Genomic DNA, 13,515 nt, shown 5'->3' with positions numbered 1-13,515 from the left:
AAAGTTAATTACAGCATGGCTCTCCATTGGCATCATACTGACAGAAGTCTGTCCTAACCCATTTAGTAAACTTGTTTCTAAGCAGCTGTTCTCCACTCAGCCAATGGATGTGGAATACACCTTTCCTTAACTGTCCACTTTACAAGATTATAGAAAGGAGTACATATTAATTACATATTTTCAGTGTATGATCGTAACTCAGTAAAACCAAAACTAATTTTCTTCAGAGCACACAGACGTTCTTCCTCAGCAAGGGCTGTTTTATTCACATATTTCAGAACCTTGGTTATTTCACAAAATGAAAAAAAAATATGTAATTTTTCCTCCCTCTCCTTGTACTCAAAAATTTTGTAACCATTTTTACTTCAACAAAATATAGCAGCACCCCTTTGAAACATATTAGATCTCAAAAATATTATCTATGAAAAAGTGAAAATTTCAGAAAGTTATGAACCTTTGAAAAGGGGATATTAGAATAGAAATCATTATGTAACCTTTGCTGTAAGTTGCAACTGCTGCATCATTTTTGTATAAAGGGGGAGAAATGAACAGGTAACTTATCTTCTGGACAACTTGTTTCATCAATTAGTACTGCCATATTACCTTCAGTGTAAGAAAGCACCATCAACAACAGAATTAAAATGAGAATGGAAATTTTAGTTTGTGGCTGGGCCAGCTGCTCCACCCATGAGTCATTTATCCTACACAAGGGATGCCTGTCTTGTAACCTGTCAAGTCTTCTGGAAGTCATGAAAAAAATAGGTCTTCCTGTCAGTCTCTAAACCTAAAGCTGAGGTTCCTGCTCAGAGCCACAAAGGAGGAGAAATTGAGATGACTGGGAACTGTATAACCTTGTTAATAACTATGTGCACCAACTTACAAAGCCATGAGCAGACACCCACATACATCCAGAAGTTCCCAAAGCTCTGAAAAATCAGAGGTGCCTTAGCTATGACTGGGAATAAAGTCAAAACCTTTTTTGGTTGAGGACTGAATTAATAAAGCCATTTTATATTTTTCCTGCTCCCTAATGAAAACCATCCATCTGGTGTGAATAAATACACGTAAGTTAAGTAGCACCCCAAGTGAAGAGGAACATAAAATTTTAAAACTGAAAGGTAAGTTTTGTATTTGCTTTTGTCTTGGTAATCAATTTGCTCAATGTCCAATCTTCTTATTTAAGTACTGTCTTAAAATACTCTGAAGAAATGCATAGTCTAAATCCTATGCTGAGTGATATTAGATGTGCATTAGATGTGCATTAGATGCACATCAACAAATAATTTACCCTAAATAATAACAATGTGATAAGAATTCAGATAAGCCCTTTAGTAATAAGTGTTCAAGTATTAAGATTTTTTTGTAAAATATGGCTGTTTTTTAAGAAAATTGGGCCAAGTATCAATAAGATATATAGCATTCAACCTTGGTTTTCAATATTTTACTGAGAAATTGAACATCATTTTGTTTGAATTTCCATCCAATAGAGATAGAGAGAAAAACCAAATACTACCAAAAGTGTTTTTGTGCAAATCAAAAGGCAGTGTTGACCTAAGATCCTTACCCTTTTAAACACAGAGTACTAAATCCTGCAGATGTCAAATATTTAAATCATACATTAAATTTAGTGAAATCTGAAAAGTAGCTGCATCACTAACAAAAGGCGGTGGGGGGAGCTGTAAATATACAAAAGAGTAACCAATGTCAGAATGGGCTAGATAAATCTGGTATGTATACAGATACCTACTAATAGTGTAGGCATCCTTCAGTCTGCATAGACTATGGATCGCGCCCTTTGAAGTTTCAATTGAGGACTTCATTTACAGCGTCTATTGTGACTATAAAGACCCACATGAGAGTGACAGTCCTTGCTGCATTTCTTGCAGATGTAGTGGGTGTCTGGCAAGTCCTTATTGTGCTTTCTGTGCGCTCGCTTCTCCTCTGCTAGCTGTCTGATCTTCAACTCGCCCTTCTAAAGGCCCTTGTGTAACCCCTGCCTCCATCTGCTGCGGTCGTCTGCTAGTTCTTCCCAGTTGGCCAGCTCAATGTCTACCTCTCTGAGGTCTCTCTTGCAGACATCTTTGTAACACAACTGGGGGCGTCCGGGAGGTCTTTTGCCAGAGGGTAGCTCACCATACAGGATGTCTTTTGGAATCCTTCCATCATTCATCCTGTGGACGTGGCCAAGCCAGCGGAGTTCACGCTGCCTGAGGAGGGTGTGCATGGTTGGGATTCCAGCTTGCTCGAGGACGGCAGTGTTGGTCACTCTGTCCTTCCATGATATTCCAAGGATGCGCCTGAGGCAGCGCAAGTGTAAGACGTTCAGCCTCTTTTCCTGGCGGGCATACAGGGTCCAAGTCTCGCTGCCATAAAGGAGGGTGCTGAGGATGCAGGCTCTGTAGACTTGCATTTTGGTGTGAGTGTACAGCTTGTTGTTATTCCACACTCTCTTGCTGAGTCTGGACAGAGTTGTGGTCGCTTTTCCGATCCTCCTATTTAGCTCAGTGTCCAACGACAGGGTGTCAGTGATGGTGGACACGAGGTAAACGAACTCGTGGACAACCTCTAACGTATAGTTGTCAATGCTGATTGATGGGGATTCAGCAACATCCTGACCGAGTACGTTCGTCTTCTTTAGGCTGATGGTAAGCCCAAAGTCCTTGTACGCTTTGGAGAACCGATTCAGCAGTTTTTGAAGCTGGTCTTCTGTGAGAGACACTACAGCAGCATCGTCTGTGAACAGCATGTCTCTGATGAGGACTTCTCGCACCTTAGACTTAGCTTTCAGCCTTGCAAGGTTAAACAGTTTCTCATCAGATCTTGTGTGCAGCAAGATGCCCTCTGTTGAAGATCCAAAGGCATGCTTCAGGAGGAGTGCGAAGAAGATCCCAAACAACGTTGGAGCAAGCACGCATCCTTGTTTGACGCCGCTCCTGATTCTGAAAGCATCCGATAATGCGCCGTCATATTGGATGGTTCCTCTCATGTTTTCGTGGAACGACTGGATCGTCTTCAGTAACTGTGGAGGACAGCCTATCTTATGGAGCAGTTTGAACAGACCATCCCTGCTGACCAAGTCAAAAGCCTTGGTCAAGTCGATGAAGGCTATGTAGAGTGGCTTTCTCTGCTCCCTGCACTTCTCCTGCAGCTGCCTTACAGAGAAGACCATGTCAACGGTAGACCTCTCCTGGGAAGGAGAGAGGCTAAGGGAGTAAACCCTGACAGAAAATCCGGAGTGGAGTCCGAAGGCGGTTCGGTGTCAACTTCTGGCACTGTCCCGGCAACTCCTGCAGCTGAGCTGGTACCAGACGTGGAGGTTATCCTCTCCTTTGGACTATATCAGTAAAGCCGAGAGGGGGACACTGGTGTCTGGGCAGCCCAGAGTCTCCATAACAAATGCCCAGGCTCACGCCTGGAGAGGTACTCCGGCATCGCTGAACAGCGTCGCATCAACACGGGAGGCAACAGTTACCGGTTATAAGTTCTTGCTCGATTGGCGTAGAGAACGAGCACCAGGGGTTGCCTTCAACGGTGGGAGGGATCCTCGCATCTCACTGGACAGTCACCACCCGCCTCAAGCTGGGCAGCCCCCAGCCAATAGGGTACTGTCCCACCACAGTTCACCTGCCTCGCTGGGTGCGTGAGGCTTAAGGTTCCTGAACCTGACAAGTGACTGAAATTTGGGCACCAGGCAAACCAATAAGAAAATCAACAAGAAATGAGAAACATCAACAATTCAAGCTTGCTTGCTGGAATGTGCGGACCATGCTGACCGGCTTGACTGAAGATCTTCAGGCCATCAGTGACACCCGAAAGACCGCTGTCATCAATGAGGAACTGAAGAGGCTCAGAGTTGATATCGCTGCACTGCAAGAGACGCGACTCGCAGATTCGGGATCTCTAAAGGAAAAGGACTACACCTTTTTCTGGCACGGTAAAGCCCAAGAAGAACCAGAGAGCATGGTGTTGGCTTTGCTGTCAGAAACACCCTTCTACAAATGGTGGATTTAGTGATGGGCGGATCAGAGAGACTTCTTCGGATCACGCTTCAAACTTGCACCGGTCCTGTCCACCTGATCAGCGCTTATGCCCCAACCCTGTACGCCACACCAGAAGTAAAAGACAAGTTCTACGACGTGCTTAGTGCTGCTGTAGCGCAAATACCTGCTCGTGAACAACTGTACATCTTGGGTGACTTCAATGCAAGAGTTGGAGCTGATTGGGCCTCATGGCCTTCCTGCTTAGGACACTTTGGTGTGGGAAAAATGAATGACAATGGACAGCGTCTCCTTGAACTGTGCACGTACCACAATCTGTGCATCACAAATACGTTCTTCCAAACGAAGCCACGGCACAGAGTGTCGTGGAGACATCCACGCTCGAAGCACTGGCATCAACTAGATGCGGTCATCACTAGGCGTAATAACCTCAAAAACGTCCTTCTGACACGCAGCTATCATAGTGCTGACTGTGATACAGATCACTCGCTAGTTTGCTCCAAGCTCAAGTTGAGACCCAAGAAGCTGTACCGCTCTAAACCTGCTGGAAGGCTCCGCATTGACGCCAGAAAGACCGCAAACTCGGAGAAAGCTGAAAAGTTCAGAGAGACCCTCCAGGAAAATCTGCGCAGCAGCCCTGGGGGCATCGATGCGACATCCAAATGGCAACATCTGAGGGATACAGTTTACAACACGGCCTTGTCGGTGTTTGGAAGAAGAACTAGAAACACGAACGACTGGTTCAAAGCTAACTCTGATGAGATGATTCCAGTCATTGAAAAGAAGCGCGCTGCACTCCTGGAGTGCAAACGCTCACCGAGCCAGGGTACCCAGCAAGCACTTAGAGAGGCCAGAAGAACAGTACAGCAGACAGCCAGGCGCTGTGCCAACAACCACTGGCTCCAGCTATGCAGCAGCATTCAGACCTGTGCCGACTTTGGTAATCTCAGAGGAATGTACGAGGGTATGAAGAAGGTATTAGGACCCACCCAGAACAAGATGGCACCTCTGAAATCCAAATCTGGTGAAGTCATCGCTGACAAAGCCAAACAGATGGAGCGCTGGGTTGAGCACTACTCCGAGTTGTACTCACGCGAGAATGTTGTTGTTGACGCAGCCCTCGAGCTCCTACCAGTAAATGGATGAACTGGACCAAGAGCCGACTGTGGATGAACTGAAGACAGCCATCGACAGCATTGCAGCTGGAAAGGCCCCTGGTCAGGATGGTATACCACCAGAGGTAATCAAATGTGCCGCGGACACACTCCTGGAACCCCTGCATGAGCTACTGTGCCTGTGCTGGAAAGAGGGTGAGGTTCCACAGGATATGCGTGACGCTAACATTGTATAAGAACAAAGGAGACAGAAGCGACTGCAACAACTACCGTGGAATCTCCCTCCTAAGCGTCACTGGTAAACTGTTCGCTCGCATCATCCTCGGCAGACTCCAGAAGATTGCTGAGAGGGTGTACCCCGAATCGCAGTGCAGATTCCGCGCAGAGAGGTCTACCGTTGACCTACTAATACATCTTTATCTACTCATTCATTCACTGTAGCACCAGAGTCAACCTATCTTCACATCTTCTCTTGATTCGCACTTGGGTGGCTAAACTAGAATATATGCTCTGCAAACAGCCCAGAAAAGTCAAGTAGCATAGTAACTGAATAATGGAGACAGCTAATCCTAAGAACTGCCTCCCTTCCTGTAACTCCAGCTCCTGGGAACTGTTTACTATAATTGACATAGCCTACTCCAACTAACTTCCATGTGTTGAAGCTATGGTAAAACCCTGTCAAAGCTATGGCAAGGCCTTGTGTTGGGGAAATACGTTTCCTGCAATATGACAGAATGTTTCCTGCAGACCATGGAATACTGTACACAGCTGAACTTGGAGTTTACAGACTAGTCTGATAAAAATGGCAGTTATATAGTATTTAAAAGATTCTTTCCACTTTTTTATACCTTGCAAGGCTCAGATACCATCTGTGTTCATCTGCCATCGCATAAAGTGACGAAATGGTCAGATAGGACCTGATACAGAGCCAACTGAAGTAAATGGTAGAATTTATTGCCTTTATTGGAATTAGAATATGTTTTTAATGCTTTAAAATTTGAAAGACTGTCAATAAAATATGTTTAATTAGTCTGCAAAAAATTCAAAGACATTGACTATGTCAGTTAATTACTTTATTGTCCATGTAACAACTAACGCAAACTCTGGACCTGAAGAGGAATACACTGATGCAGACCTTCAGTCTGACACTGAATCCTGTTGAAGTCAATGGAACTCCAATAAGTTGATCCCTTTTAAGTACCAGGGTCATACTAATTGAAGCCAGCTCAGAAGGAGGTTCACAGTTTTCTGTCTTCTCAGGATTTCTTGCGCTAACTTGACAGCTCAGAAGTTATACCAATTGTAAGAACAACGTGGGAACGGAATTGAAGTCCTTCACTCAAAGGCAGAGGTGCTAACCACTAACCTCTGAGATGCCAGTTTATAAATTCAGTTTCCATAATAAAGACTCAGTTACAGAATGACTAAATAAATAAATAAATAAAAATTTAAAATATTGGCTAATTTTTCTGGCTATAGGGTGAATCTACACTATTAAATTTTACCAAGCATATATAAAATCAAATATAAAACACACTGTTATCAACTAGTACAGGAAACTGGTAAGTCCTATTTTAAAATTGTTTTACCATTTAGATGTTTTCACAAATAGCCAAGAAATTTCTATATAACACTCAGCTTCACGTTTACTCTCTTGAATTCTAAAATACGTGATTATTTTCCAGACACTTTGCTCATGTTCCAATAAAAGATAGAAGCGTGGCATACTAATGGCAAATTTATTAATTGCTATAGAAGTCAACAGTTAGAACATACAAAAATTAGATTAGTTATTGAGACATGAAACATTTAATTCAAATTCCAATTCCAAGTTTAGGAAGGAGAGAAAACTAGAAAGATTAGAAGTTACTTCTACAAATCACTATTACAGGAATTAATTTATACTGCATGCTTTATCAACATCTGTTGGCAAGTAGAAGGCACAATTATAAGTAGATTACATTTTTATTAAAAATGTTATGATTTTTATATTTTTTCAAGGTTAAAAAGGTCACAACCATTATAAGCAAGCAATAAAAATGTAGAAGAGGTTGAAGGTTACACACTGGTTAGTGGTAAAGATTCTTCCACTAATATCACTGGTTAGCAGTACTGTTAAAACCACAATGTGGAATGCATGGTGCTGCATTTAAAGGAAGTGGGTACGGGTGGGGTAAATGCAGCAGGTCCCACGATCAAAGCACTAGAGTATTGAATTTTACTTATAACCCAATCACTGACACCCACACAGGAACTTCCTGTACTTTAAAAAAAATCTGTTTCTCTCTTTTTTGCAATCAACAACTTTTACCTAGAAACTAGTTAGCGGTGAACTCTGACTGATTTCAATCTGGAGTTTATTGCAGAAAACATGTAATTGTTAATCTGTGAGAACCTGCAGACAGCACATTTTAACTGACAGGTTTCAGTGGAACAGCTTTTTATTTCCTCCTTTTTAAATTACAGGTAAGTTCTACGGGACCCAATACTAGTATAAGAAGCATACAATGCCTTAAAGTTTAGCAACAACGAGGTTATCATCCAAGAGCTATTTACAACAGGAGATTAAAAAGATAAAATTAAGTGCATTTTCGAATATACAAAATGTCAAAATATTAGATTGATTTTCTAAATGTGTTTACCATACTATTCAAACTGTTCACATATAGCTCCTTTTATCCAACATACCAATGTAATTTACTATTAGGCAACAAATAACACAACCCTGATTTGCACTGACAGACAAAAACTAAAAATGATAGCCCCTTGGCACTAGGCTGAGGAACAGGTCTTCCTTTTATGTTTGTAGGATAAAAATAAGACTAATAGAGGACAGTCTGAGAAACAAATTTGGGGAACATATTTTGAGAATTTCTTTTAAAAAGTGAAAGAGAGGTAGCCATGTTAGTCTGTACTCAACAAAACAAAGCAGCAGAAATGTAGCACTTTAAAGACTAACAAAATGATTTATTTGATGATGAGCTTTCATAGGACAGTCCCACTTCTTCAGATCAATTGAAGAAGTGGGTATGTCCCACCAAATCTCACCACCAAATAGATCATTTTGTTAGTCTTTAAAGTGCTACATTTCTGCTGCCCCTGCCCCCACCCTTTTTTTTTTTTTTTTTTTTTTTTTTTTAAGTGGAGCAGGATGGAATTTTATGGATATTGGGGTGTTACATGACCTCCACTTACAGGGCTCACAAAAGAATGCATGTGTTTGCCTGCCCTCTTCACACACAATAGTAATGACCCCCAAACAATGGGCTATGTTCAAGCAGAAATACCTGCCAGTACAGTTCAGTGGGATGAAGTGAATCTGAATAAGTTTTACGGGTTATAGTGAATAATCAGCAGAACATGATTTCCTAATATGATATTGCGGCCAAAAAAATCTAATATGATCCTGGGATGCATAAACTGAAATCTCAAGGAGGAGGAGGAGAGGATATTTGACACTAGTGTCACTGCCAATGGAACACTGTGTTGAGTTCTGATGCCCACTCTTCAACAAGGATGTTAAAGTGGAGAGAGTTCAGAAAACAGCCCTGAGAATGATCAAAAGAGTAGAAAACATGCCTTACAGCAACAAACTACAAGATCTCAGACTAATTAAGGCAGAGAAGGTTAAAGGGTGATTAATTATAGTCTATAAGTATCTATGGGGGAACAAGTATTTAATAATGGACTCTTTAACCTAGTAGAGAAAGTATAACATGCTCCAATGGCTGGATGTTGAAGCTAGACAAAAATTAGATTCAGAATGAGGCATTAAATTTTATTGTGCAACAAATCTGGCCTGTGTTATACAGCACTTCAGGCTAGATGAACACAATCCTTTCATCTTGGAATCCATGAATCTAAATGTCCACTCAAATGTACAAATATGAATTTTTATAGGACAATTTAAGGAGACCCTTTTAAAATCTCTCACCAAAGACAATGATCAGTGATAGTCTAGTGACAGGTCTCACATCTCATAGTGACAGAGAATTCCAATGTCAAAGCAATTTATGATTAATGAGATATTATGTAAAATTAATACAAGGGCATGATTAAATATAACTGGTTGAAGGCCAGATATGGATTCTTTACAGCACAAAGTTCACCAAGAGCAAGACAGCATCTGAGGGGCATGTTTCTCTGCTTTGTCAGGTGATTCTGAGCCAGCCAGCGAAAGCCAAAGGTGGTTTATTAGACCAAACTAGATAATAATCAATCAGTGTTGATTCACTAGGGGCAGCCTCCACCAACTGGGCTCCATCACTCCTCAGACAGAAGCCACTGGGGAAGGCAGTGATGACATTGCTGCTGGGATGAACAACCTCCCTAATGCAGCTGCCTCTGCAGGAACAGGGACAAATCGATGCGTATCTTCCCCCATGCCTGTGGAGGTAAATCTGGCACAAGGCCAATAATTTTGCACGAATCAGTTTGGATCAAGTAGAAGTCATATAGTGTTCATGTCCTGTAGCTGAGGACAGCTACAGACCTTTTGTTGGTACTTCATTTTTTATGAATAGTAAAGGGATAAGGTATATACAAACCATATAAGTATTTTTCAATATTACAATGCCTGTGCACTTTTCTTTTCAACTACATGATAAAGGAAGTGTGTAAGCTGACATTAATGAGACCAAGTTTTAGATCTGTCTGATCTGAACTGATATTTGTTCACCTCTTAGAAAGATCTTTACCACATAGTTGTTTTTGAATTAAACGGACTAACGAGCAAGGTAAGAAACAACGGAAGTTCCTTTTCTGTTACTTGTTTTGTGAACAGGATTTCCATCGTAACACTCATTTGTATCTCTTGCAAGCATCACAGAACATTACTATGTAATTTCTTGTGTTTTAAGAAAACAATGATAATTACTACTATGGAAGGAAGGGAGGAGTTTAACTGTGTATTAGCACACGAGACTCCTCTGGTTTTCAAAAGAATAACTGTTTCCTCTATAGTGTACTTTACGAGGACAGCATTATACCTGGTAAATTTTCTGTCTGCTGTGATAGACCACAGCCTGCAGCAGACTATCATAGCCTCATGGAAGGTAAATATGTGGACATTTGGGTCTGTGCTTTTATGTTTCCCAGGGACTGAGGCTCATCAAGGATCAGCTGCTGCTGCTAAATAAGCACCTGCAGCCAATTAAGGCCTCCGGAAACCTTTTAAAAGGCCTCCCATCAGGTAAGGATGGGGGAAGGAGAAAGGTGATGGACAAGGAAGAAGAGCTTGCTGGGAGAAAGGTTCGCTATGACTACCTGCAGAAGGTACTAGGAAAATGTCTGGTGGAAGTGGCCCAGGGAGCAGACTGCTAAACGAAGGGGACCAGGAAGGAAGTCCCTCTAACAGCGGCCACATAGGGTTCCTGGGTTGGAACCGAGAATGCATGGGAGGAGTCCGGATTCTCCCCCAGACCACTCACATCCCCGAGGGGAGCCCTAAGGGATAGGAGACTGGACACACCAGAGAGGTCTCCTCCATTAATGGACTGTGACACTGACTGTGCCAACGATGAGAATGGCTCAATAAATTTCTCCCAGAGCCCTGGGTTACACAGGAGGGAGAGTAAAGGAACAAGGCAAGCCCCTGAGGCATTCCCATAATCTCCACAAAGTGCAAGACCCAAGGAGAACAAGCTCAGGGCTTTGTCACACTGCACATAACAAGAGAAATGCAGGTGCCACTTTTTCAAAACACTAGATAAAAGCAATGTTCTGTCTAAATTCAAAATAAATTCAAATTAACTCCAAATAAATGTTGCCTATTACAGATGGAAATACAAACAAAACAGGGCTTTATTCAAGACAACCACCTTCTAAAATAATCTGCAAAAAACAAAAACAAACAAACAAAAACCCACCAAAACTTTGTGAGGGAGTAGGAGGGAATATACATAAAGGTAACATCCATTCTTTGACTGTCATCCTCTGTCATAGGCTATGTCTACGCTACATCATAAAGTTGATTTTAAGGCAGTTAGCTCAATTTTACACTGTCACTGTCTTCACTGTGAATGCCATTAGGTCAATTTTATGGAGAGCTAGGGTCAATATTATTACACCCCCAAGGAGTTCATGTAGTGTCAAGTTTGAATTTAAAAGGTTGAATTTATGCTAGGAGTGGAAATGCCATTTCTTTAAATTGACTTTATTGGCCTCTAGACGTGTCCCGTATATATTCCACAATGCCCCACAGTTGTCCACTCTGGCTGCTTCCACATCAGCTGCTCTCCAGGTACACAGGAAGTAGGTAACAGGAAGCCTGCAAATTTGAATTCGGCACCAGGAAACCCAGGAAATTGAAATGGGCACCTGGGCCTATTTTAAATTCATTTATTTATCATCAGTGCAGCAATCAAATCTACCCACGAAAAAACAGCCTCAACATGGGGTAGTGGCTTCTTCCCTGCACAGGATATAATAGGAGAGGCTGAGATTCTTTTTCAGCACTGGTGCCAGCCACTGCACTACATGGTGGGTATGCTGTGGGTATTATGCTTGTATGAGAGGCTGAGAAACTTCTTTTCTGCAGTTTACATTTGCAGAGAGGCAGCCCCCACCACCACCACAGGCGCCATGCAGTCAGTGTCTATCCACTGCTCAACCACATCATGTGGCTAGCCCCCAACCCAATAAACTCACATGCCTGCGGTGCAATGCAAACCATGCTGCTAGACAGCACCATGTTCTGGCTTGTATGTGGTAAAGGCCCAACAATTTGGAAGATTTTTGGGGGCTGGCTGTCACCGGGGGAAAGTCTCTACCCTGGCAGCAAAGATTTTCGGGGGCTGGCTGTTGCTGGGGGGTGGGAAGTTGCCCCCGCCATGTGGCAAAGATTTCAGTGGCTGGCTGTCACCAGGGGAAGTCCTCCCCCTCATGGCAAACATTTTCAGGGGCTGGCTGTTGCTGGGGGGGAAGTCTCCCCCAACTTCAAAGAGTTTTGGGGGCTACCTGTTGCCACATATTTTTTTCTGTTGTGGTTTATCTTAATATAAGTGTGCTCAAGAAGAGCTGTTTGGTATGTGCATCTGCAGTGAATCATACTCAACTATCTATGAAGAGAAAGAAAACTGGTTTGCTTGAGCAGCTGGTCTCTACTGGGAACATCATAGTGAACAGAGAGAACAGTGCAGCCTGGAAATAACACAGAAGGCCTCAAAGGGGTAGCTGTGTTAGTCTATAGCCACCCCCACCTGCCCCTCTCTCTCTCTCTCTCACACACACACACACAAAAATCCTGTAGCACCTTAAAAATTAACAGTTTTATTTATTAGGTAATGAACTTCCACGTGTAAGACCCACTTCATCAGACTGAACAGTCTTTAAGGTGCTAAAGGACTGCATGCTTTTTTTTGGTTCGTTGTTTTTTTGCATAGTCTGAAGGGATAGACACAGAAAGGCAATGGCTGGGGAGCTGGAACCTGAAAGTGGCTGCCCATGCTGGACTATGGAGTGGAAATACTGGTTCAGTTGCTCTGAACTGTAAGAGTTACAGTATCAATCCAGACTTTGTAAAACGCTCATTATCATAGTAAAAAAATACGTATTTCTGGAAATTCTGGCCCAGGCATTTTCATGTTAAAGAAAATGTGGTGCCAGAGTTTAGAAATCAAGCTGGAAGCATGCTTGCATCAGGTTTATGCTTTTTTTTCCTGTGAACTAATCAAAAGTTCACTGTTTAAGTTAACTGAAATTTATCACAGCTTGATAACAGTGGACTTGAAACTGTACAGCTATGAAGCTGAACAACATACTAAAACAAGGTTTATATTCTTACCTCAAACTCTACAGCAGATTAATTCATATTTAAGAAAATGATGCATACACTCAGAAGCAGCTATGAACTGAACTAATATAAAATGTGTAGACATATCTTGTCATTTACAAAATATGTTATTCAGTTCCAAGGGCTGAAGGTCTGAATCAGCTGCTGGTATTCTCGGAAACAGAGCTCACCAATTCAACAAGACAGAAAATCTGAAATTCCTTTTTATCTTGAAAAAGTGAGGAAACTGGGGGTAATAGGCTACTGGGGAAAACGTACTTACCACTCGGAGGTTTGGGTCGAGGAGGAATGTTTTTCTTCGGTGGGAGAGCTGGAGTGTCTGGATTACTTTTAAAAGGGTCATCTGAGAATCCCATCCCTCCAAAAGAGGAGGTGAAAGGGTCTGAAGCTGTGGGCTACAAAATAAAGGAAAGGTAAGCATGTACAGATGTGAAGATGACATGTTAACTTTACACAAAATAACTGAAAATTATTAACTCCTGCTTGAATTAACCCAGAAAACTGAAAAGGAGTAAAAGCATCGTAGTGACTAGAAAGTCTGAGTTCTATTTTCAAAAGTACCTATGTCCCATAAGAGCCTAACTCATAATAATTTTTATTGGTATACTGA

General features: G+C 42.1%; 1 protein-coding gene across 4 annotated transcripts in view; it reads right to left on the bottom strand.

Annotated features, from left to right (window-relative positions):
- Positions 1-13,515, bottom strand: part of EPS15L1 (epidermal growth factor receptor pathway substrate 15 like 1) — a 94,710-nt gene that overhangs the window by 12,782 nt on the left and 68,413 nt on the right. For all 4 annotated transcript variants that reach the window (XM_074977988.1, XM_074977989.1, XM_074977992.1 and 1 more), the window contains one exon: positions 13,168-13,300. In XM_074977988.1, coding sequence (XP_074834089.1) covers positions 13,168-13,300 — 133 coding nt within the window. The remainder of the gene's footprint in view (positions 1-13,167; positions 13,301-13,515) is intronic.

This window comes from Carettochelys insculpta, chromosome 27 (assembly GCF_033958435.1).
Source record: "Carettochelys insculpta isolate YL-2023 chromosome 27, ASM3395843v1, whole genome shotgun sequence".
NCBI lineage: Eukaryota > Metazoa > Chordata > Testudines > Carettochelyidae > Carettochelys > Carettochelys insculpta.
Note: the sequence above shows the minus strand (reverse complement) of the source record. Positions and strands in the feature narration are given on the sequence as shown.